Source organism: Ascidia mentula, chromosome 6, assembly GCF_947561715.1.
Source record: "Ascidia mentula chromosome 6, kaAscMent1.1, whole genome shotgun sequence".
Taxonomy (NCBI): Eukaryota; Metazoa; Chordata; class Ascidiacea; order Phlebobranchia; family Ascidiidae; genus Ascidia; species Ascidia mentula.
Window position 1 is genome coordinate 888,297 of NC_138571.1, and position 24,221 is coordinate 912,517.

The 24,221-nt window shown below is 39.5% G+C and overlaps 1 protein-coding gene across 2 annotated transcripts; it reads right to left on the minus strand.

Annotated features, from left to right (window-relative positions):
• Window positions 1-1,124: 1,124 nt before the first annotated feature.
• On the minus strand, window positions 1,125-19,261 carry LOC145905811 (NACHT, LRR and PYD domains-containing protein 3-like). 2 transcript variants are annotated; one of them, XM_082993098.1, is made up of 19 exons: window positions 19,140-19,261; window positions 17,527-17,590; window positions 16,885-16,994; window positions 16,625-16,810; window positions 16,214-16,364; window positions 9,294-10,945; window positions 8,423-8,584; window positions 8,049-8,204; window positions 7,263-7,424; window positions 6,238-6,399; window positions 5,742-5,876; window positions 5,305-5,466; window positions 5,004-5,117; window positions 4,718-4,815; window positions 3,991-4,173; window positions 3,452-3,686; window positions 3,309-3,363; window positions 3,141-3,245; window positions 1,125-1,798 (listed from the first exon to the last, which is right to left on the minus strand). In XM_082993098.1, exons 2-19 carry the CDS (start codon window positions 17,552-17,554, stop codon window positions 1,785-1,787), a joined length of 3,870 nt encoding a protein of 1,289 aa, XP_082849224.1. In that variant the 5' UTR covers window positions 17,555-17,590; window positions 19,140-19,261; the 3' UTR covers window positions 1,125-1,784. The 2 variants fall into 2 exon arrangements, with proteins under 2 accessions (XP_082849224.1, XP_082849225.1); XM_082993099.1 differs by lacking the exons at window positions 5,742-5,876; window positions 6,238-6,399.
• Between the last annotated feature and the right edge of the window lie 4,960 nt (window positions 19,262-24,221).

The window sequence follows — 24,221 nt, forward strand, 5'->3', positions numbered from 1 at the left end:
ATTGAAGCGCTGATTTACAGATGGACTTAACGAGATATAAGTTAGAGTAGCCACGCGTGCCAGTAACAGTGACTACAAAACTAACTCATAAAAAATAAAAAAAGTTTTTTATTACGTGGCGTCAGGGAAAACTTGTGTGGTCGATCCGGATGCCTGAAGGCTGTTGGAGTTCTGCAAGAAAGCCAAGCTTCGTTTGGGTTGTGGGTGCTTGAGGGAAATGCCCTTCTCGAAACCAAGTTAATTGTGTGTGACATTAACAGGCTACGCATGGGTGCCAGAGTTTGGGTTGAATGAGCGCAGATGCACAGGCTGTTGCCAGGGCAATCTTCAGCGAGTTTGGGGCAGTTTTACTTTGGTTTTCAGGGTTTTTAGTCTGGAAGTCAATTGGTAGAGGGCGCTGTTAAAAATGTCTAAATCATTTAGTTGGGTTTTGTGGAAATTTGAATTACAAAAAGATTTAGTGTTATAGTCTTTTATTTACGAATTATGGTCAAATTTATTATTTTCGAGGCAACTACCTTAACCTCTCCCCAAGGGCAATTTTTCCACTGTTGGAATGGCAGTTTTGGGGCAAGCCTGTGCAAAACCTCAACGTGTGCTGTCTTACTGCAGCTGCAATCTTTTTTTTTACTGTTGAGCAAAAGTAGTCCTCTTCCATGAGTCATCAGACCCCGCAATTGTTTTGCAGGCAGCATAAGCGTTGTTAGCGCCCTTCACGTTTTCCTCGTATTATTTCGTTGTATTTATCCCTGCTGAAATTCCAGTTAAGACATTTTGTAAACACTTTCTGGTGTCGATCATGCGTGACCAGTTTCAACCAATCACGTTCTTAGGCCTCTTTCGAGGGCGACTGTATTCCCATTCTCTTTTGTCACGCCATTAAATGTTTACTGAATCGCAGAATTATTGATCACAAGATTGATGCCAACCTTAGGGTTTGTTTGATTACACTCAGTTATAATTGTTGTCCATATTGTCCTGGAAAGCTGAGCATGCGTGCAAAACTGGATCTGCCACATTCTCCAACTTAAACATTTCGACACCCAAGGCCAAAATACCTGTTCTTGATATCAGACCTGACAAAACTTTTCTATTATATTTTGTATTTTTATTCGAATACAGGAAGAATGAAAAAAATTGAAATATACACCAAAATACAGATATCCTGACAATGTGTTTGTCGGCTAACCTATCTACCAGCATACAAAACGTCCAACTGAGCAACGTAACTAAAATCCGCAATGATTTGTGCGTATATCGAGTGTGTGAATTAAGTTGCAGAATATCAAGTACATGAAGGTATCAGTTGAATCTGGTATGAAAATATATCATGGGGTCGAGAAATGTAACGGTTTATGAAGGAACGGAGCAGTGTTTTTATCTGCGGTGAAGGGATTACTTTTTCGAAACAAAAGGAAACCGAAAGTACGAGAAAACAGAACACAATTCATGCAAACGGAGATTAAAACATAACAATTAAATATGGCGACACAGTCATGATTTGCATATAATGCAGGTGACTTCAAGCAAGATTTGAAAAAATACAAACGAATACGCTACATCTTCTATTGATTATGAAGCAGTAGTTTAAACAAAGATAATCATAAATTTGTACACCATCAAAACCTGTGGTTGGGCCGTTTAAACCCCGGGGTACGATATAATGAAGGAGATATAATTTGCACAATGAACATGCGAATTTTTGAGCTCTTTCCTCATTCAGTTGAATGTGATTGAATTCTATATCAGTGATGGCCATCATAAAGGAATTGAAAACTGTGGCTTCAAGGTCCATCATCTAAATAAACACATATTACATTAAACGTTAACTGCTATTGGTAATTGATACCAGCTTTTGTCACCTGAGGGATGTTAGTTGACAAAAAAAAATCGCCATTTAACAAACGTTTGAACGCGAGTTACTGTCGGGTTGGAGTAAGTTATTGTTGAATTCCGCATAGCCAACCGGAGCCTTATTTGTTAATTTTTTTTTGATTGTTTGATTTCATTCGATAGTAGGAGGTTATAAGATTGTTTTTGCAAAAGAACAGCCCGGGCAAGGCTTGTGCGAAGTTTTATCGACGTAATTATGCAGCGAACCACTCCTAGACCGTGTTAACAATAGGGGGGTATGCGTTTAGGTGTATTCGACTCGTACAGCGGAAGTTCCCTGTATTTTTAGACAAGTTTAATATTTTTGGAAAGCTTGATTTACGTGCTTTCATTTGGTTGCAAATTGAAAGTGGGATCGTAACTATGGAAAAAGTTATTGAAGAAAAGTCGATATTTTTTCATGTTTTCAAAACATAAATTCATATTTCGGGAATTTTCCAATCGATTTTTTAAAATATTTTAATATCCTTTGAAAGAGTTACGCGCGTAGAATGCTTTGCGTTTAACTGGGCGAATCTCTCTTTCGCTACTTATGACATGATCTTTAACGTGTAAACTGTCAGACGACTTTGCTGACCAAACGGCCAAGCAAAGACTTCCACTTTGTGGTGACTATGTCACCACCGTCATCCGTTGGGCACCAAACTAGGTGCAACCAAAACGGAGAAAACAAGGTGGAAACACTATGGCCAAGCAAAGCTGAAGCAATAGTGCCGTCAGGCCCTATTTCACAATTTCAGTAAGTTTTTTTTTGGCAGGAAATACACTTTTTTGCCCTCTGTCTCGGTGGTTAAGAATATGGATTAAAAACTAACGTTAATTTGTGGGAAATAAATCACAAAAACCTTGTACTGTCCAATGACACAAGCCAGAAATTGTTTTGTAAAATAAGCAGAACAGTGGGTATTATAAAGAGGGCCCTGAAAGTAAACTTTTTGAATTTAAACTAATATCGGGTCTTGTCATGCAAACGTTGAAAAATTAACTTCTTTAAATTGTTGCACCGAAGTTTTCAAAGCCACATCTTTTTGTTTAAAGTGCAGATAACTTGAGTTAATGTGTAACTTGAGGTCACAATTGTGACACCATGAAAATTTGGCCAATTTTTAGCGCCGTTATGCGGAATCAAATTAGAGTACTTTTGCAACATCTGTTGAACATAATTAAATAAATTTGTGTGTCCGCAGGAATAGAAAAAGAAGCGTTCTCTAATAACTATTAATGAATTAAATGAGCACCATACAAACCTGGTGATGAAGTTGGTGGCGGTTGTTGAGTGTTTGATGTGGTTAATGAGCTACCTGATGTGTTTACGTTTGAGTTATTCAGCACACAGTCAATAATTGTAACATCTGGATATGACAAATAAACAAGATTATAAAAAGCATTTACATTTTATATGTGTTTTGACATACTTGCTTGTGGTCCTTGTGGCCTAGCACTTCCAATATCACACTGCTGTTGTTCATTCTGGCAAAAAAAAGTATGTATGGTTAAATCATAAAGCAATATATGCCAGTTCTTACAGTAAACTGACAAAGGATAAATTATATCTTACTTGGTTTCGTTGTTTTTTATATTCTACAGGAAAGCTGGCGTCCTTTACTCCGCCGTTGACTAAGTCCAGTTTAACAACAATTATTTGGTAACCATCGTGTGGGTCCAATTTTAAAACAAGCTGGTGTGTTGCTGTATTGTTTTCGTAAAAATCGCTTAACTTGAGTCGATTTTTAACAAAGGTAACTCGACCACTTTCATTTTCAAGTGTTAGTGTTGCTTCATTTTGATCCCGTCTAGAAAAACATTATGTAATGCGGTTGGTTTCTAACAATATTCAAAGGAAATTTTGTTAAATTAAATACAAGATATTTCTTATTCACTTCTGTGCATTAACATGATGAAATATTGCACTTTTCAGTTTGCTAGTGATGTGACAACCAGAAGACGTCAAAACCACTGTACAGATTCTTTGCATTGTTCACCCATTTTTTATTTAGAATTTTGATTAATGGACTTAACGCGTCTGAATTAAATATCCCCTGTTGATAAGTTTTAGGAGAATAACATATGCATAACAATTATTTTTTGCTTTATTACCTTAAAGGGAAACTGAATAACTCGTCTAAATTTTGAGGATTTTCCTGGTTAAATTCCAACTTGTCACAAATATATAATTTCCATACTCTTTCAATGCTGTCTAAACTTTCATGTTTTGGAAATCCACCAAAAAACTGTTTAGTTTTTGACCAACCCCAAAAATTGGCAATTGATGTTCGAAACCTGAATAAATTACATTAGATCCGGTGTTGTTTATTGTATTTTCATCGGCAAATTACATTAGATTTACAAAAATTCTTATCTACAGTATTTATTAATTGTAGGCCGCTTGTTTGTAGGCAAGTGTACAAAAAAAAAATTAATATTAATTATATATATAGTAAGCCACATATAAATGTTTAAGGCCAAGTTAGGAGCCTTACAATGATAATTGTAAACAAATCTGTCCTCCAAAGATATGGTGATAACTGTGCGTAACTAAACTTATCCGTACATTAGAGTCGGTTAATAGTGAATTTTATTCACAAACAGAGCTATAGAAATAATGTTGGTGTAACATTAAAATATGTACGCTGACTTCCATAGTAAACTGCACAAACGGTAGGTTAAAAGAGTTGACTTACCATCAAGTAAATACGGTGATACAAATATAATTGGGATACAAGGAATTTTTTTTTCACATAACTATTGACTATCATACACTTAAAAAGTGTTTTTGGAACAAGAATGACGTCAAACAAAACAGACAGAGAAATGTTACACTTACCACGTAAAGTGAGTTACTTTAAATGTAATCTTCCCTTCCCCATTGTAGGATAAAGTTTGATAATCTTCCCATGTTTTGCCGTCTTGACTTGTTTTAACCTTAAATTTGGGATTATGTCTAATTATACTTCCTAAAAAAACACAACTTAGCCAAAGATATAAACAAACATTTGTTTGGTTCTTCACACTCTAAAGTTTCCAAACAACAATGAATTAATATTGAAAGCTATACAAATGTTTACAGGTTTATAAAAAATCCTGGCAACCTGGTACTGCTTTTCACTTACCACAACAAATTGTGGAAAACTTTCACACACAAAACATGTTGGTAAAGTGATGGTGACATCTTTGGTGAACTCCAACCCACTTGGTCCACAATACAACAATGGAGTAATTTCCATCTGTGAAATTAAGTAAATGCAAGTTATTCAAATTTGTTTGCTAGTTATGGTGGACAAAGCTCTTCAAAACAATTTAGTTTAGACACAAAAAAGTGAAAAAAAATTCTGTTCCTGGAAATTTAAATGTATTGAAATAAAAAGTCAATTATGCTGATTTCTAATGAGAATTGCAACATGAACCACATACGCTAGGCTCCTTATTTCCATAGTAGCCTCTTAACCAAATTTTTGCATCTGTATCCAGTGCATTAGGAGGAATATCAACAATACAACCCATCACTTCAAGTTTGCCACCTTCTACACCAACGAATGTGGATGTTGACTGGATTACTTCATAATCGGTGTGTTTCTGTAAATATTTCAAAAAATTGTTCGACCAAAACTTTTCTTTCGTTTTTAGTTAAATTTTTTTCAATTATTTCTATTAATGTTGTAAAAATAAAATTTATTTTGACATTTCCTACTGGAGCATTTGTTTAGTAAGAATTTAGAGAAAGGTAATATTTTGACATTTTTTGATTAACACAGACTCCATAAATCTACGATAATGCTGAAAGAGTTGCTTGCTACATCCCAAATTGATACACATATATATCAACAGGTTTAGTGCTGACTTATTTCTACCTTCAATCTATTGAAATCCTTATTTGCTTGTCCCCATTCATAAATACACAGTGTATTAATGTTGTGAACGCATGCAGCCAATGACTCAGCACTTTCATTCGTCAAATCATTGAATAAAACATCAAGAAACCCCATCTAAACAACAAAATAACTCAAAAAAAAATAAAAAATTGTCCAGATGCAAATACAATATTTTTGGCTGATTAGAATTTATTCCTTGTAAGCCAGAAACTGCAGCCTCTAACAGTGCTTGGTTTATAATGTTACACAATGAAAAATGTCTTTATTATGTTTGCTGAATGTATGTATATTTCTTATGTAGCAAGAAGTCTATGATTGATATCAGTTGAGGATTGTAACTGAACACTTCTCATAATTTGATGTTGCTAATGTAAAGACCATGCTTGGTTTCCTCTGGTAAAAAGAGATAAATTTGCTATGTAACTATGTTTATTTTCTATGACCACATATTTGTAAATGATAAATGTTGTCTTACAGGATTTTCCAAATCTTTAATGTTCTTTGATAAACTTTCCACACCATGATCACCAATGTTACAACCTCTAAGATAAAGTTCTCTAATGTTGTGAATGCAATGGGCCAATGCAATTGCTCCACTATCTCCTATCTTGTTACCGGAAAGGTTGAGTTTCTTAAGCTAAATAAAATAAGAAACAAATGATAACAACATTGTTGCAGCCATGGATGTGAAATGAAATGTGATAGGCATAGGCTTATCCAGAATTTTTTAAAGGGGGGGGTCCAATTTTTAGGTGTAAACCAAGGTTAATTGTGGTCGAGAATCGCAAAATACAAACGCCTGGCGCGAGTAGTCACATAAACGGTGGCTTCCTGGCTTGCGCAATTGTGTAACGCTATGGAACACTCGATGCGAGTTTTAGCGGTAGTACTTTCGCCATAGTCTTATTACCACGACCTTCAAAGAAAGGCTTGAATATATTTGTAACCAAAAGGGATCAAACGTGGGCTTACGTTGTCAAGAAAACAAACAAATAAAAACTATTTTTCCAAGCAGTAGCCTTATATCCCTCTTTGCACCTATGCGAGCGCTAACATTTGTTTTCAACATGCGTAATATTGGCAACGTGTTTAACAACTAAACTAATTGACTTAACGTGACCTCTAAAAAACGACGTTTCGTCATTAGACTGACGAAAAATGACACTTATTCCGTAAAAATGCAACATGTTTGGTAACAATGCCAAGTGTTCGGTAACAATGCTCCCTGTTTGGAAACAATGGCGAATGCAAGCACGATGCGGTTTTCAGGTCAACGTCAAAGATATTTCTGGTTTTCACGCAGATTTTGAAAAAAAAAATACAGTGGCGTTTTCTTAGCTACAAACACAGACCAAAATATTTCCCAAAACGGTGCGTCTGGGTTTCACACACTTCAGGACCTTGTAATACATGGAGCAAATTCACATAAATACAAGAAAATTTGACACATGCAGTTGTGTTGCTAATTTTTTGTTACATTTTGTTTTATTTCATTCTTACAGGTTTGGGCAAATCCTTAATCTTCTCAGAGATGATTTCTATGCCATATCCTCCGATCTCACAATCCCTCAGATCAAGTTCTTCAATGTTATGAATGCAAAGAGCCAATGCAGCTGCTCCAATATCCCCTATCTTGTTAAAGGGGAGATTGAGCTTCCTCATCTAAATGAAATAAGAGAACAGCACATGACAAGAAAAACCTTGGTTAAACGCCATTGGTTAAAAATGAATGTGTCAAAAAAGAGTGTGTAGTAGCCATTCTGGACAATCAGAAGGCATCCATTGCGGTTATTAAGCTGGACAAATCAATTGTTCACTTCTGTGTGAGAATTGGCTGGTGATTTTAGGGGTGCCGACAAGTAAATATGTTTTGTTTCAAGTGTGAAAGACCACAAACGCTTAGAAGATAAGTATTCTATGCCACCTTTCTGAAGCACAGGCCCCTCTTTCAGGAGTGGGACACGGTTTTGTCAAATGAGTCAGGGGAGAACCCGTAGTTTACCCCCCCCCCCCCCCCCCCCCCGAACGCAAGAGAGTAATGGTATTCTGGATATGTTTCAAAAATAAAGGTTGATGTGAAGTGTTTTGGTGGCAATTCTTAATGTAAAGAAAAGGTGGGTTTGCAGTCTGTATGAAAATCCATAAAAGTTACCATGCACCAAAAAAATACAGAGAATCATTAACCAACACTGTTAGGGAGTGTTTCTTCATATTTTTATATGCCCACAGTAAATAAGCATGAAAAAAACGACAAAACAACATTTATTGATGCCTGCTGCTTCTTACAGGTTTTAATAAATCTTTGATCTTCTGTGATAGAATTTCTACATCTCCTATGTGACAATCACCCAGTCCAAGTTCTTCAATGTTGTGAATGCAATAAGCCAAATCAGCTGCTCCTTTATCTTCTATCTGGTTGCCATAGAGATTGAGTACTTTCAGCTACATAAAAATTACAAATTTTGTTACAATAAACATAGGCGAAGTAGGTGACTGCCTATCTTAACACAAGTATTAGGGAACAATGATACAAGCTAAGAAAATAATTTCTCTGCAAAAAAGGTTTAATAATTTTTGCAACAAGTTTGGTACATATTTTATTCCATTTAAATCTTGCACTTTGCACAAATTTGACAGATTTTCAAGATTAAATCGCTTACTGAATTTTTCAACAGTTTCATCGCCTTAGATAAATGTCCTGCACCACTGGACAATATGCCGCAATTATTAAGAATAACTTGTTCAACGTTTCGGATGCAGTATGCAATGTAAACTGCACCATGGTCTTCTACAGTGTTGTCGGCAAGGGTGAGCATCTTCAGCTGAATGAAGTAAGTTGAAACAAATTATATATAGGTAACAACTTGGAATGCATACAGGATGAACATAACATGCTTTTAAAATTTGTGCTTATTTTGTGATAGTGTCTTACAAAACGTGCACATTTTGGACATGCTTTTCCCATCTAATCATTTTTCATTAAACACAGATCATGAGTGATATTGAATTTTGGGACAGACTAGCTTGACCTTATTAACCATTAGAAAAATTCGGTATAAAAAACAGAAATGAGAAATTTCGTTTGCAATGTGCAAAAGAAATCTGTCAATTCCGCAGATAAGTATTGGTCTAGTTTTTCATGGTTGACTCAGTAATTTAAGTCCAGATTACACAAGTATGTTCACAACTTCGAAGCATGGTAAAACTTTGCCATCAGTGGTAACATCCGGTATTGATAGTAAGTTTAAGTCTGCTTGCACATAGTTGTAGTTAAAGCATTGACGCACACCATGTAATGATCATGCAACCGGCAAAAGTTTATATGAAGCATATTGATATAAACAGAACAAAGATATTATGGTTATAATACATAACCTGCAATGTATCATTCTTCATTCAACATTTCTTTAAACTAAACCATTTGCTTCATTTTGTCTTGTAAACTTTTAAATGACACAGCAACTAAATTGAGAATTAAATGGCCAAAAATCAACTTTGTTTTAAACAAATTTAAATTTAACAACATCCTACCGGTTTGCTTCTCCTTAAAATCACTGGGGTGAGATTCTCGAGGTCGGTCAGAAAGACTGATAACGGGTTAAAACGGATCTCCTCAGGGAGTAAGGAGGACACGGATGAAGTTATCTCCTCATCGTTCGCTTCATGAGCCCAGCTGCAACATCGAAGTATCGCTTGGTTGGTTGGTTCCCCCATATACGACGATGCGAGATCCTTCAGCAGCTTCTTCTTCGCTTTCAAATATTCACGTGAACATCCGGGAACTACGGCTTCAATATCGTTGAAAACTGAAGAATCGCAAATTCCGAACGCGATCTTGGCAACAACCTCCCATCTAGCATCGGTAAATCGGGTGTATTGTTCCCTGAATTCTTTCAAAGGCATGATCGTCATCAGGTAAACCGCGGAGAAGAATTCTTGCCAAATGAGTTGTGAAAAATGCCTACGTTTATCTCCGTCCAATATTGTCAACTTTAAGTTTCCCTTCTTTGCAACTGAGGTATTCATAAAAGCATTAACTGTTGAGTCATTCAATTTTGCGCTTTTGAAATCTTGTACTTTGAATACAACTTTCTTGTTCCGAAACCCGTCCCAGGCCAGTTTTGAAAGTTTGTTCAACTGTGGATTTTCATTCTTCAGGTGTTCAGTTTGTGAGTACTGAACACAAGTAGATGCCAGAACACGGGTAAGCGAAATATGCTGACTATCATCATCATGATTCAGCAGATAGTTGACGGTCAGTATGAAATTAACCGGAACGTAACAGTAAGAGAACATATTGGTGTTTTGTTCAAGTTTGTTCTGTACAGAGTCATATCTTGCACCGAATATCTGTTGTCCAAGTTCTCTCTGTGAGTTTGGAGTTAAGCCGAGTATCTGAACAATAAACCTTGGTCGATGTGAAGGATGGAGTTTGTAGAATGGAGCCGGTCGTGACGTGAATATCTTCCGGGAACGTGGAAGCAAATTTCCACTCAATAAATGCCTGAGATAAACTTCTGCTTTGTTTTCTTTATCCAACAGGGGAGTTGGAGCTTTACTTGAGAATGATTTAAAAGCTGCTTCATTGACTCCGTCGAAAACCAAGAGAACATCTGGATCACCATTGATTGCTTGCATTATGCCCTGAGCTACCTCTGGGTTGTATTCCCAGCTAAGTAGCATGGCGTGGAGGAGAAACCGAAGGAAAGTCATGCTTGTTTTGAAATTTATATTTCGGATTACAATGTAGAAGATGAAGGATATTTTCCCAAACAACTCTCTATGCAAAGCTTGTAAAGCCCATTTTTTGCATGAAGTAGTTTTTCCGATGCCCGCTTGACCAAGAACGCCAACAATATTTCCATGTTTTTCCACGTACTGGAGTTTTGCTTCCACTTGTTCTCGTTTAAATTTCTGTTCTGCTTCTCTCTGTGCTGTTTGCTTTGCACGAGTAAACATTTCTTCAGGGCTAATGTCACCGGATGGTCGATCGTAAACTTTAGCCAACTCCTCTCTACGATGGTAATGTCCTTCTGCTTGAAACTCGTCATCAATTTGTTGTGGTTTGCTGACTATGGATAGGTTGACTGGTGTGATGTTTCGTTGGATAATTTCTGCAAGTGATGATTCTTCACTGGCGATGAATTCCACTTTATCTTTTAAAGTTGACTTCAGTTCTTCGCCTACAATAATATGTTTTTTTTGTAGAACGTGTGAGGTGTTTTGTAGAACAAAAAATGGATGCCTACGCATTGGTTTGTGATGTCACAAAGTAAGCAGATGAACCCTTAAATTCATGTTCTTAAACATGAAGCACAGTTAATCCCACGAAACCAAATAAAAAGTATGACCCAACGAATTTGCATGTGTTGATAAAACAATGGCGAAAATGTTCGTTCTGTTTCACTCAACAATAACTGACGATCAGTAATTGATTATATTGCATTATGTCCTAATAATATGTTCCTTCTAGAACGGATAAAGTTCCGCCACTTGTCGCTTCATGGTGTTGGGATTCGACAAAACCCAAGTCCATGTTTATACCATCCGATTTGGTAATGCCCACCGTACAAGATAATAGCTTGTCGTTCAAGTTGATGTAGTGCTCTCCCTCGGCGGCAATTTAAAAATCATACAGAGTCTGTTACGGTGGCTAAGGACAGATATTCCACCAGGAGCGACAACGAAACACTAGACTGGGTGGGCTTCATCGCGAATACATCCAACTCGCTTTTCGCGCAGCTCATTGAGTACTCGTTGATCAGTGCCATCCTTCAAGCCACAATCTCGAATGTTGACCTCGGCGATGTACGGTTTTTGACAAGAAATGGTCAAACGCATAACGACTTCTTACGAAACGATCACGTCACCCGCTTGAAATGATATCGGTTTGCCTCCACCGTCATATAAAGCAATTTCGATGACGTCGACCTCGTCGCACGCGAACCGGATGTTAAGCCAAACGCGTGTAGCGCACTCGATGCGTTTTGCCGATTTCACCCTCAGCCGGAACGATCTCCAGCAGCGGGCTCATGGTATTACCAACAGAGCGCGACTGTACGATGTCTGTGTAGACGAATATCCCCGAGAAATCCTAGGAAACGTCGCATGGATGCAATCTCGTATGCCGGCCTGGTGGCAGCTCGGTGCGCTTGAAACCAAGCATTTTGGTCGAAAGCGGCACTGCAAATCCTTACGGAATGTGTGCAGAGGAGCGTGTTTCGTCGAACGTAAATAGACCGTGACCGACCAGGCGCTTGATCTTGAAATCGCATTCGTTGTACCAGAATTCGACCAGTTTCGTAATGACCGGTTTCGAGCGTGTATCGAAACGTGCTTCCACAGTGCGAAATATCAAACCAGCCCTCGAATTCGTCTATATTATCCAATGAGCGTGGGAAGATTATTTCGCTGAGGCCGATCTCCCATTCACCGGGCTCCAAGGAAATGACCGTCGGCAGATTCGTTGTGAAATTGGACGGGCTATTGTTCGGAAAGTGTTCGACCGAGTTGTTTGACGGAAGGGTCACGTATATCGCGCTATTTCTTCATATTTGGGGCCGGTAATATACCCACTGAGCTGGAAAGCAGGGCGGTCCACAGGGTTTGGTAAGGACTCTCCATCGTTAGGTTAAACAAGCTCGTCACAACCACGGAATATATGATGATACTCTGAAACACGAACACCACCTCTGATCACGGAACGTCCCTGTCGAAAAAGCTCAACGATTCTTCTTGGGTCCCCTTCTGAAAACTCGTCTATCGATCCAGGAGTTAAACTGCTCGCCATAATGTCACCACATCACCAGGTATTGCTTGACGCTAAATTGAGCGACCGCGACCGGGTCCATGGCAATGCTACGATGATGGCTAGGATTGTAACTCGCCACTATTTGCATCACATCGATAAACTTTTGTCGACGCTCGTCAAATAGCGCCACACTCGATCTTCCAGCGTTCGATTAAATCGTTCCTCGACCGACGCTTTCGTTTCCTAATCGTATGTGACGTAAAATCGAATTCGACGCCTGGAAAGCCACTTCTGAAAGATCTCGTTGAAAAACTCACGACCCGCATCGGTTTGTAACAGATCCGGTCGATGTCCGCTGGCTCGCATCACGTGATCGAAAACACGGACAAGATTTGAACCCGTTTTTCTTTTAATGCCAACAAACCCAAGCGTGTTTCGTAAAAACATCGATGATGGTTACCAAATAACGCTCACCACGGTTTCGAGATGACAGTGATTGCACATCAACCAGATCCATTTGCCATACAGCGTCGATACCCGATACAACAACACGCGAACTGACCGACGTCTGCGTTTCACGCTGTCAACGCTGACGCCGCCCAAGCTACCAGGATGAGCAGGATTAAGGTAAGCAGCACCTAAATCTCTTGCCGTCGCGTCAATGACTCACGTACAATGTGTGAAGTGGAAGGGATTGGAGCCGGCGCAGACCTTTTACCCAAAAGCGTCTTGGGCGCGTTCTGGTGATTTAGAGCCACGATAAATTCAGCCTCACCGGTCGGTTGCAAGTTTCGCGGTTCCCTTTTCCGCAACACACTGTGTATCAGGTCCTCGATATTACTATAAGGGACGCGTTGTCCTTTCAAAACTAATTCGCCCGACGGCAAAAAATCAATACCGCTTCCCGAATAAACAAAACTAAAGAATCCGCTTTAACTTCAAGTGTTTTGGGGATCGTCCGGATGACGCGTTGTGCAATCGACTGCTTTCGATCGATCAGGTTGTCAGCTGGGCGCTCGGTTATCGTCATCATTATGATTTCATTCGTCTGCTCCTTGCTGAGTAATCGAAAGAGCTGCAGGGCTTGATCATAAACCTTCACTTTATTTTCATCAGACCTTATTGCATTTAGGATATTCGACATTTCACGATCATATTCCGTTAAAAACAGCTCCACAGTTGTCACGCATTGTCTTTAAAACATTGGGATCAACCAGAGCCATTTTTGCACGGATTCCATTAGCAAGGAGCGACTAAACCCGCTTCAATGAGAGGCCCCAGGAGTGCGGACAGGAATCCACAGGGTTGAATCAACTTCCGGATCGCCCTGTACGAATTCAATTGTGTCAGGTAGGTTCTGGTACGCAGGATGCCATTGACCATAGTACGAAATAATCCGTTCTGGACGGGGCACGATGAGATTTTCCTTTATCATGCGCGCGACAAAACAAGTCTTTCCACTCCCGGTTGGCCCAGAATTAAGGCATGCAAACGGGTGCGCCTATTCCATATTAACGCAAAAACGAACAACGCAAATTAAATACTTTCCACCGGTCGTTGCCCGTAACCCGCACACGAATCGGTAATTAAGCCCAATTATACCAACATGAATTTCAAACGCAATGTCGCAAAACCCACACCGAGATCAGCTTCAAACAGCGATAGGCAAAATAATTTTCACCGAAAGGCATAATTTACACATGCGATCAAAAATATTGACGAATTACACTTTTATTGCCACTGAGCGGCGAACATAATTCACGAAATTATTTAACTCACCCGCCTCCACGCAATCTTTGTAATGATATTATTCATGACGCCATGTAGACATTGTCCGAATGTAGGAAGCAATTCAACCTCCATTAACACGATTTAGCTTTGCAATGGCCGAGATCAACAAGCTTCGGCACACCGAGACGAAATGTCGATGTAATCGGAAATAAAGCGACAAAACGTCATATTGCCATGCGCTCAGCTAAGTTCACAGAACATATTGTCGCAAGCTGCATGTAACATAAGAAACAGGAAATACAACAGGACTTTGGTAAGAAAATTTCTGTTTGATTTTGAGGGGGCGGGGCTTAATTAACACCCCTCTGCGATTGTGTATTGCGAGTGACCGGATAATCAAGCCTGTACATTGTGAAACATACATATGGCCCGACATTGGAGGGATCATTAAAATCATGACGCATTTAATTTGAGCCATCGTGATGTCATTAAAATCATGACGCGATTTAGACCTTACCCGAATCATACAGGAAGCAATTCAACCGCCATTAAAACGATTTTGCTTTGCAATGGCCTAGACCAAAACAAGCTTAGGCACACCGAGACGAAAACGCCTAACAACTCGATGGACAAGGGTCAAACCGGGGTCAAGACTACACGTTGTGAACGTAATAGTTGTTATGATCTGCCTTGGCGTCCTTCCACGCTGCTGAAATGTCGGACTTAAATCCGAACCCAAATGCGTGAAGCGATCTTGGGGCATTTTGTTAATTTCACCCCAAGCTCTGACAATCTCCAGCAACCAGGCCAATAATCTGCTCCGGCCGCGGCACGATAAGATTTTCCTTTGTTTGACGCGCGACTAAACAAATCCTTTCACTCTCAACGTAATCTGATCGATCAGCTGACCGAACAAACGCTTTTCATTCCTGCTTTCAAATCAGCGCCGAACACCTGCACACGATCAGTGCCTACTTGATGATGTGGCAAGTCAAAAAATACGAACAATTACAACTTAATCAATCACAACACCCTAAAATCTCACTGCGAAATTAACTACAGAGGTTATAAAAATTCCGCGGTAAATCGAGTGGAATAATTCCGCAGAAGGATGAAATTTCACTCGTATGACGTCAAAAGTGTTAACAGCAGTTTTCCAAATCACACAAAGAAATGCTCGTAAATTAGAATTATTGTTCTAGCGACAACCGTGTCGGATTAAAGGGGTCACGACCTTCCTGATGTCATTAAAATTATGCTACAGGCAAAACACATTTCCACTGATGTATACAGGAAGCTGTTCACCCGCCGCAAAACGACTTAGCTGAGCAAAGACCCAGGACACCACTGCTGTCACCCACCCTCGGCTTACAAAGTTCTTTGTGCTCGGCGATGGATGGAAAAGGGTCAGGCAGGGTAGAAGGCAATAAATAGAATCACAGATTTCTCCCGCGTTAGGGAGAAGAATATGGAACTCCCAATCGAGACCGAAACAAGATGTAACTGCGTCTTCGTAAGACGATTTGCGATTTAAAATGCACGGATGTGAAAGGAAACATATCTTCCCTGTCCCCAAATCGAAAGAGGAAACACAAAGACAGGAAGCAAGAATATTCAAAATGCATTGTGTCACACATTGTTGTGTTTAATGCGCTTCTATAGAATATGCCCTCAGGTTTCGTGCAGGTATTCGTGGCCGCTTTGACATCTGCATGATCGTTTTGGTCGTTACATTACATAATATTATAAACAACCCTATATGTAGAATAGCACAGTAGCGAACCGCGAATTTATTCTGGAATCTTATTATTATTCATTGCATGAATGTAAACAAATCACTTCTTTCGGGCTAGCGACTTTTCAGCCCTCACCCATGTAGAATTTGTGACGTACTGTGCAGCCTTTGTATATTCTAGGGTGGCAAGTTACCCATGTGTGACAACACTTTATTCTACCAATGTTTACTCACATTTTTCCTGTATTTCTAATTGTAGGTTGGATTGTTGTGGTGCTGTATGTTGAACAACGTTGACCTGTTGTTTGATCGTAACTGCGTTGAAGACTGAACCAGTTGTGTGGATGTGTTGGTCGCCAAGGATAGGGCCTTCTCCTTGGATATTCTGCATGTGACGTGTCAAAAATTCAGGGTTGAAATAGGCAGCTAGGTGTACTCGATGTGTAGTTGATACAACCAAACATTTCTATCGACAAGTTGCACTAATCACAGACAGAATATTTTGTAACAACAGATTATTCTAGTTCATGAGAAATAAACAACACATGGATTGGCCTCAAAAGGAAAATTCAACCTCGTCATGCAGTGATTGAAAATACCAGCAGGCCTAGCAACGCTTACCACACAGGGGAGTCACCGACTTACAATTTCACGTTGTCCAGATGTCCCTGGAACATCAACTACGTCATGTTGGCTGGTCATTGGTAGAACATCCAACATTGGTTCTGGGTTTTCTGCACATTTAGGAGCAGTTTGATTCACATCTTCATCTGCATCACTCGATTCCTGACTGGAGCTATGTTGTGATGAGTCATCCGTCGTTTGTGATGACTAAGCAGAATCACACATTGCAACATTGTAGCAAAATTATATTTTCTAATTGATATCTCTACATTATAACTTACCACTACACGTTGTGCAGATGTCCCTGGAACATCAACTACGTCATGTTGGCTGGCCGTTGGGAGAACATCCAACATATGTGAGAGATCATCCACATCTCTTGAACTGCCAGCTTGATTGATATATGAATGTTTTAGTTGTATGGAACATGTTAATTTTAATTGCATTAAAATTAACCACACAAAATGTTTATTCCTAGAAACGCTCCACATTCACAAGAACAACTATTGCGTGAATGACAAGGGACAATGTGTGTACTTTCCAGCGGTTTAGAACAATTTGTTGTGTTACGCCCCGCTACAAACCTGGTCACGTGACAATACAAGCTGTGCCAATGTTACCCGTTCCCCCCTTTTTCTTACGTTTTTCTTGCGTTTTTACTGTTTATGCGTTTGATGCATTATCGTTGACATAACCCTGAGGAAGTCTCGCCGAATGGCAGACGAAACGTCAAATAAACACTTTAGAAACTAAGTGCCAGAAGAGCTATTCCGATTAATTAAAATTACTGTTTTGTGAACATGCATGAAGCTTACGTTATAGCAGTTAAACTATTTCATGTGGACAGAGCAGAGGGATTATATTCACTGAACCAACTCATTTCTAGAGCGCTTATATATTTATAAAAGTTGATTCGACGTTACCTGGTTCTTGTGGAGCAGGAGATGACATATTTGTTTTCAAGTTTCAACGTTACTGCTATGTTTTCTGAAAATAAAAAAATAATGTGAAAATAAAACTCACGATTTTATAAATCTTTAAGACAAACAAAGACCATGTGACAACTAAGATATTCATTTTATGGACGTTTTGGTCGTTGCCATCGTTACCGCTGTATTTTGTCCGCATTGAGAATGATTGCAGTAACCATTGAAACGTCCGTAACATTAATTTCGTTGAAGTTACATAGGCTATATTTTTGTCATGCAATATTTAATTTTTTTCTCGTCATAGAGATAATATAACAAAATACACTAGGAGTTCTGATCAATAGCCAGTTTGCCTGGATAGTTTGTGACACGACAAAATTTATGAATTTATATATTCGCACCAAACACCTGGCAAAGTGATATTGACAAGACGCCCAAACCCAACTGCTGCACAACTTTTATTTGACGTTGCATTCACAAATACTTATTTGACAAACATCAACCTAACCTAAAACTGATAAGGCGACAGCATATTTGTAAATACTGAGCAAGATTCACTAAAGTCTTAAACAACAAAATATCACATATGTACTTTCCTTAAAATATCTCCTTCTGAATTCTCAAGCTTTCGCAACCACAGCAACTTCACGTTCATCTAAACCCAGCCTGTCAAAAGCTATTTGATCACACCCGACTCTACTGTGTTCATCAGAGTGGAACATAAGCATCACTTTAACCAGCCGACGGTTTATCCAAGCCACACTTACCCCAGCCAACGGTTTATCCCAGCCACGTTTACCCCAGCCACGTTTACCCCAGCCACGTTTACCCCAGCCACGTTTACCCCAGCCACGTTTACCCCAGCCATGTTTACCCCATCCAAAGGATTACCCCAGACACGCACATCGTCGCTGAAGCGTATAAACCTTTACCCGAAAAATGTACAAAATTTGTTTTGACCTCAATAATAAAGATTTTTCAATTGCTGTTGCAAGTTGGTTTTAAATAATGAGTCAAATGACAGTTATCAATACCATACAATTGTTAGTGATTTGCATGAAAACGTCAACCAAACACATATCTTGTTGGTTTCGCTTTTCTCAATAAGTTTGAAAAACTGTGCTTTAGTGTTTGCGATATTGTTTGTGTATGGAAACGGTTTGTATGGACGTTATAATTGGTGCGGTTACAAGTGACGTACGAATTATACATGTGCTTCCTTGATTAAATTTTCGGTGATTCTTATTTAAATGCATCAGAGGAATGACAACCAAACTTTACATATTACGCCTGAATTCAAAACGCGTTGTTTGAGTTGAATGGTTTTTGAACGAATACAATCAGGATCGGAGTATTGGACTGAACTACCGTCAGGATAAGTCAAGCGAAACGTCAGGAGACGACGCATTCTTTGTGCAGCCACCTGTAACGAACGCTTGGTAACGAACAACGTTTCGCCAACGTACATAAACTGAAACGACTTTAATGCACTGTACGATTGTCAACCAAACTTTTATCTGACAACGCGAAAGTCTTTCATGCAACCACGTGGGAGATAGGATTGTCGCACTGTCCAGACTGGCGTTTAATTTCAATCCATAACTTACCTTATAACTGGGCTTGGTCAGGCTTTCAACATTACTTGATCCACGTTCAATTCACTTTCGACCACACAACAAATAATATCCTTCACTATAATAAAACCTAATTCCTAAACCTGCAGGTTTCTTTGCACAAAGTCTAACATACAACATTTAAATGCAGGTTCCATTAATTACTTACAAAACAAAACCGATTTTTTGCAACAACAAAAGTCCCAATATGTTGTTAACATTGAATAAATTCAAAGCTCTTCTGGCTGAACTTATTTATTCGGTCGATGCTTTGAAATTGTTTTAGGACGCGGATTGGTATTTCTATAAAAATAAATTTTAGTGCTGGGAAATGCCCACCGTGTAGACTTGTGTCACAATGTCTACAAATTTTGATCAAAATTAGTCCCTGGAAAAATGGTTTAGCCATCCCCCTAGGGGCATTTGCCCCCCTGGTTAGTCAATATTTTGGTTGTGTTTTGTTGTTTTAATGAATCGATGTGTTTGTTGTTTTAATGAATATAATTGGAGGGTAAATCTTAAAGGTCTGAAGACTTTGTTTAAACAAGTAGAGCAGGATTCAGATATACGGCAGTGTTATATTTTGTACTACGCCCCAGTACGGGTCAGTGCACCTATATAGGTCCTTAAATAAAAGTTTCCTTTAGCAATTCAAACATTTACTGACATCCTGAAACAAACCCCATGCATTTAAATGAATTTGGATGTCACACACTTATGATAATAATTAATAATTCCTTGCATTCACAACAACAAACCTTCTTTGAACAACATTTACCCAAACACACCACGCTTCAGTGAACGCCCTGCCCTTTCTGGAGAGAGAGGTTGATGGGAAGGTTGGTCGTGCATTTGGCAAGCTGAGGTTCCCGGTAAACACTGACATCGACCGCGACAAATGTAAACGCTTCGTGTTTTTCGCTCAAACCAGGCAAGCTAAAACCTCCATAAAATCATTTTCCCCAGTTTTCCCAGGAAATTGTTTTAATACAGAATAGAAATATTACTTTCAAATCATTTGTTCTCGTTTGAAATTAGTTTTGATCTTGTCAGATTGACGAATGACACCAACGTTGACCAACCGCTTACTTCGTTCAACTTCGATGGAATTTCACACACGACTTACTCTGTTTAATCTATTTAAACTTCAACACTTGTTGGAGATATCAGGTGTCCAAATTGTGACAAAGCAAGCAGTGTAGGTTCGTGTAGGAATCAACAATGCAACAAACCCACGGTCAAACATCTCAAAACTTTTACATTCAAGGAATGGAATATCACAAAGTTCTTGAATCGAGATTTTTTCATTTTCAGAAAAATTAAATTGTTGTTGAAACTAAACCATGTTGTAGACTGGAGAGAACATTTCTAACTCGGTAAACTAACCTGGTAACAAAACAAACAACAAGTCGGCTTTATGACGGGACAAAAGTGAATTCTTACGTTCTGTCAACATAACGTCCCTACTAACTAATACGCGGGTGTTAGTTAATACCATATAAGGGCATGGAACGAATGATGGCAAACATTTATAAGTAAATAATGAATAGTTTTGCATCACTATTGCTTCCCATATATGAGAGTTTGGTTATATGACGTTTCGTCACGCTTCAGTGAAGGCAGAGAAATATCTCAACAGAAGAAGGGAGGGAGATTTAGGTGAAAGTTTACCGCACAGTGTGACGATATGGTTGGCGTCAAACACCGACATCTGATGCGAACCATTTCTACTCATGAGCGACATCTAGCGTATCACCTACTGTGTCTGGCGAGAAGAAGGGAAGGAGATTTAGGTGAAAGTTCAGCTTACACGAAAAAATTATTGTTTATCAATCAGTCGTACCTACGGATGTTGTGTACAAGAACCAGTTATAATTGTGCAATGTATGCGTGGAGTCTTTAATCGTACGCTTTAATTCAATTCAACACCACATGATGAAAAGGCCGAAGACCTTTCTCCCAACAATTGCGTGCTGTAAACCAACTTATTCCAACAGGAATTTGGTGATATGTGGAAGTGATATGTTCAAAGGTGGGTAATACAAGTCCTATGGATTCTATTTGAAAAAGATATTGAGGATGATTTTCACAAAAATATCTCGCCTTACCCAGACTGACAGATTTTACCTGCGAAAAAACTTAATGACTTTGCCCGAAAAGTTTTCTTGATTGTGGTACAAGTCCTATGGAGACAACAATACATTATTAAGACAGGCCATATGCTTTCAAGCCTAAGAAAACATGAGTGCAATACCCCCAACAACGAGAAGAACCGAAAAATGCAAAGTACAATGTCTTTCATGCTTTTATAAGACACACGAGTTCAATAAGATCAGAGAGATGTTAACAATGCAACTGGGATCTTCTGCCATCGGGGAATTAACTTGAACTTCACCTTTAACATGACCGGTGCAGTTCCTTCACTTACAGAAGAAGTTGCACTCACTGTCGCCTACTTGTGTAGCCATGGAGCACTTCGTTTTTATAACTTGTAGTACTGCTTGAACTTTATACTATCTTTTGTAGGCTACACTAGTATGCGTTTCTATCCTCTTTACGCTATATTTTGATGGGTTATGACCGAATACGAGCAAAATTACTTGCAACCTCAGCAAAACAATTCAATAAACTTTTTATAATTTTAATGCAGAAAAGTCACGTTTCTTGCAAGAAATGTAGATAAATGTCATTGAATAAGCGATTTAGGAAAGTTGTAAGGACTGAAATGAGAGTGGAGTCAAATTGGGCAACGTTGTTTTGCCGAGTGATTCACTTGGTGCAATATCAAGTGCAAGCACTTTGCCGAATCCTGTTGTGTGAAGTTGCTCCAATGAGTTTAGACCACATCACTGCTGCGGGTGTTTGACGATAGTGACCGCAAAGTAAAGTAGTCTGCCTGGTTAGGTAACTGGCCACCTTGCTGTGATGTGAGTGTCGACTCCAGGAAGAAACATCGTGATTGTGTGATGTGAGTGTCGACTCCAGGAAGAAACATCGTGATTGTGTGATGAGAGTGTCGACTCCTGGAAGAAACATCGTGATTGTGTGATGTCAGTGTCGACTCCAGGAAGAAACATCGTGATTGTGTGATGTGAGTGTCGACTCCAGGAAGAAACATCGTGATTGTGTGATGTGAGTGTCGACTCCAGGAAGAAACATCGTGATTGTGTGATGTCAGTGCCGAATCCAGGAAGAAATATCGTGATTGTGTGATGTGAGTGTCGACTCCAGGAAGAAACATCGTGATTGTGTGATGTGAGTGTCGACTCCAGGAAGAAACATCGTGATTGTGTGATGTGAGTGTCGAATCCTGAAAGAAACATCGTTATTGTGTGATGTAAGTGTCGACTCCTGGAAGAAACATCGTGATTGTGTGATGTGAGTGTCGACTCCAGGAAGAAACATCGTGATTGTGTGATGTAAGTGTCGACTCCAGGAAGAAACATCGTTATTGTGTGATGTAAGTGTCGACTCCTGAAAGAAACATCGTTATTGTGTGATGTAAGTGTCGACTCCTGGAAGAAACATCGTGATTGTGTGATGTGAGTGTCGACTCCAGGAAGAAACATCGTGATTGTGTGATGTAAGTGTCGACTCCAGGAAGAAACATCGTGATTGTGTGATGTGAGTGTCGACTCCTGAAAGAAACATCGTTATTGTGTGATGTAAGTGTCGACTCCAGGAAGAAACATCGTGATTGTGTGATGTGAGTGTCGACTCCTGAAAGAAACATCGTTATTGTGTGATGTAAGTGTCGACTCCTGAAAGAAACATCGTGATTGTGTGATGTCAGTGCCGAATCCAGGAAGAAACATCGTGATTGTGTGATGTCAGTGTCGACTCCAGGAAGAAACATCGTGATTGTGTGATGTGAGTGTCGAATCCTGAAAGAAACATCGTTATTGTGTGATGTGAGTGTCGACTCCAGGAGGAAACATCGTGATTGTGTGATGTGAGTGTCGACTCCTGAAAGAAACATCGTGATTGTGTGATGTCAGTGCCGAATCCAGGAAGAAACATCGTGATTGTGTGATGTAAGTGTCGACTCCAGGAAGAAACATCGTGATTGTGTGATGTGAGTGTCGAATCCTGAAAGAAACATCGTTATTGTGTGATGTGAGTGTCGACTCCAGGAGGAAACATCGTGATTGTGTGATGTGAGTGTCGACTCCTGAAAGAAACATCGTTATTGTGTGATGTAAGTGTCGACTCCAGGAAGAAACATCGTGATTGTGTGATGTGAGTGTCGAATCCTGAAAGAAACATCGTTATTGTGTGATGTGAGTGTCGACTCCAGGAAGAAACATCGTGATTGTGTGATGTGAGTGTCGACTCCAGGAGGAAACATCGTGATTGTGTGATGTGAGTGTCGACTCCTGAAAGAAACATCGTTATTGTGTGATGTAAGTGTCGACTCCAGGAAGAAACATCGTGATTGTGTGATGTGAGTGTCGAATCCTGAAAGAAACATCGTTATTGTGTGATGTGAGTGTCGACTCCAGGAAGAAACATCGTGATTGTGTGATGTAAGTGTCGACTCCTGAAAGAAACATCGTTATTGTGTGATGTCAGTGTCGACTCCAGGAAGAAACATCGTGATTGTGTGATGTGAGTGTCGAATCCTGAAAGAAACATCGTTATTGTGTGATGTGAGTGTCGACTCCAGGAGGAAACATCGTGATTGTGTGATGTGAGTGTCGAATCCTGAAAGAAACATCGTTATTGTGTGATGTAAGTGTCGACTCCAGGAAGAAACATCGTGATTGTGTGATGTGTGTGTCGACTCCTGGAAGAAACATCGTGATTGTGTGATGAGAGTGTCGACTCCAGGAAGAAACATCGTGATTGTGTGATGTCAGTGTCGACTCCAGGAAGAAACATCGTGATTGTGTGATGTGAGTGTCGACTCCAGGAAGAAACATCGTGATTGTGTGATGTGAGTGTCGACTCCAGGAAGAAACATCGTTATTGTGTGATGTGAGTGTCGACTCCAGGAAGAAACATCGTGATTGTGTGATGTCAGTGTCGACTCCAGGAAGAAACATCGTGATTGTGTGATGTCAGTGTCGACTCCAG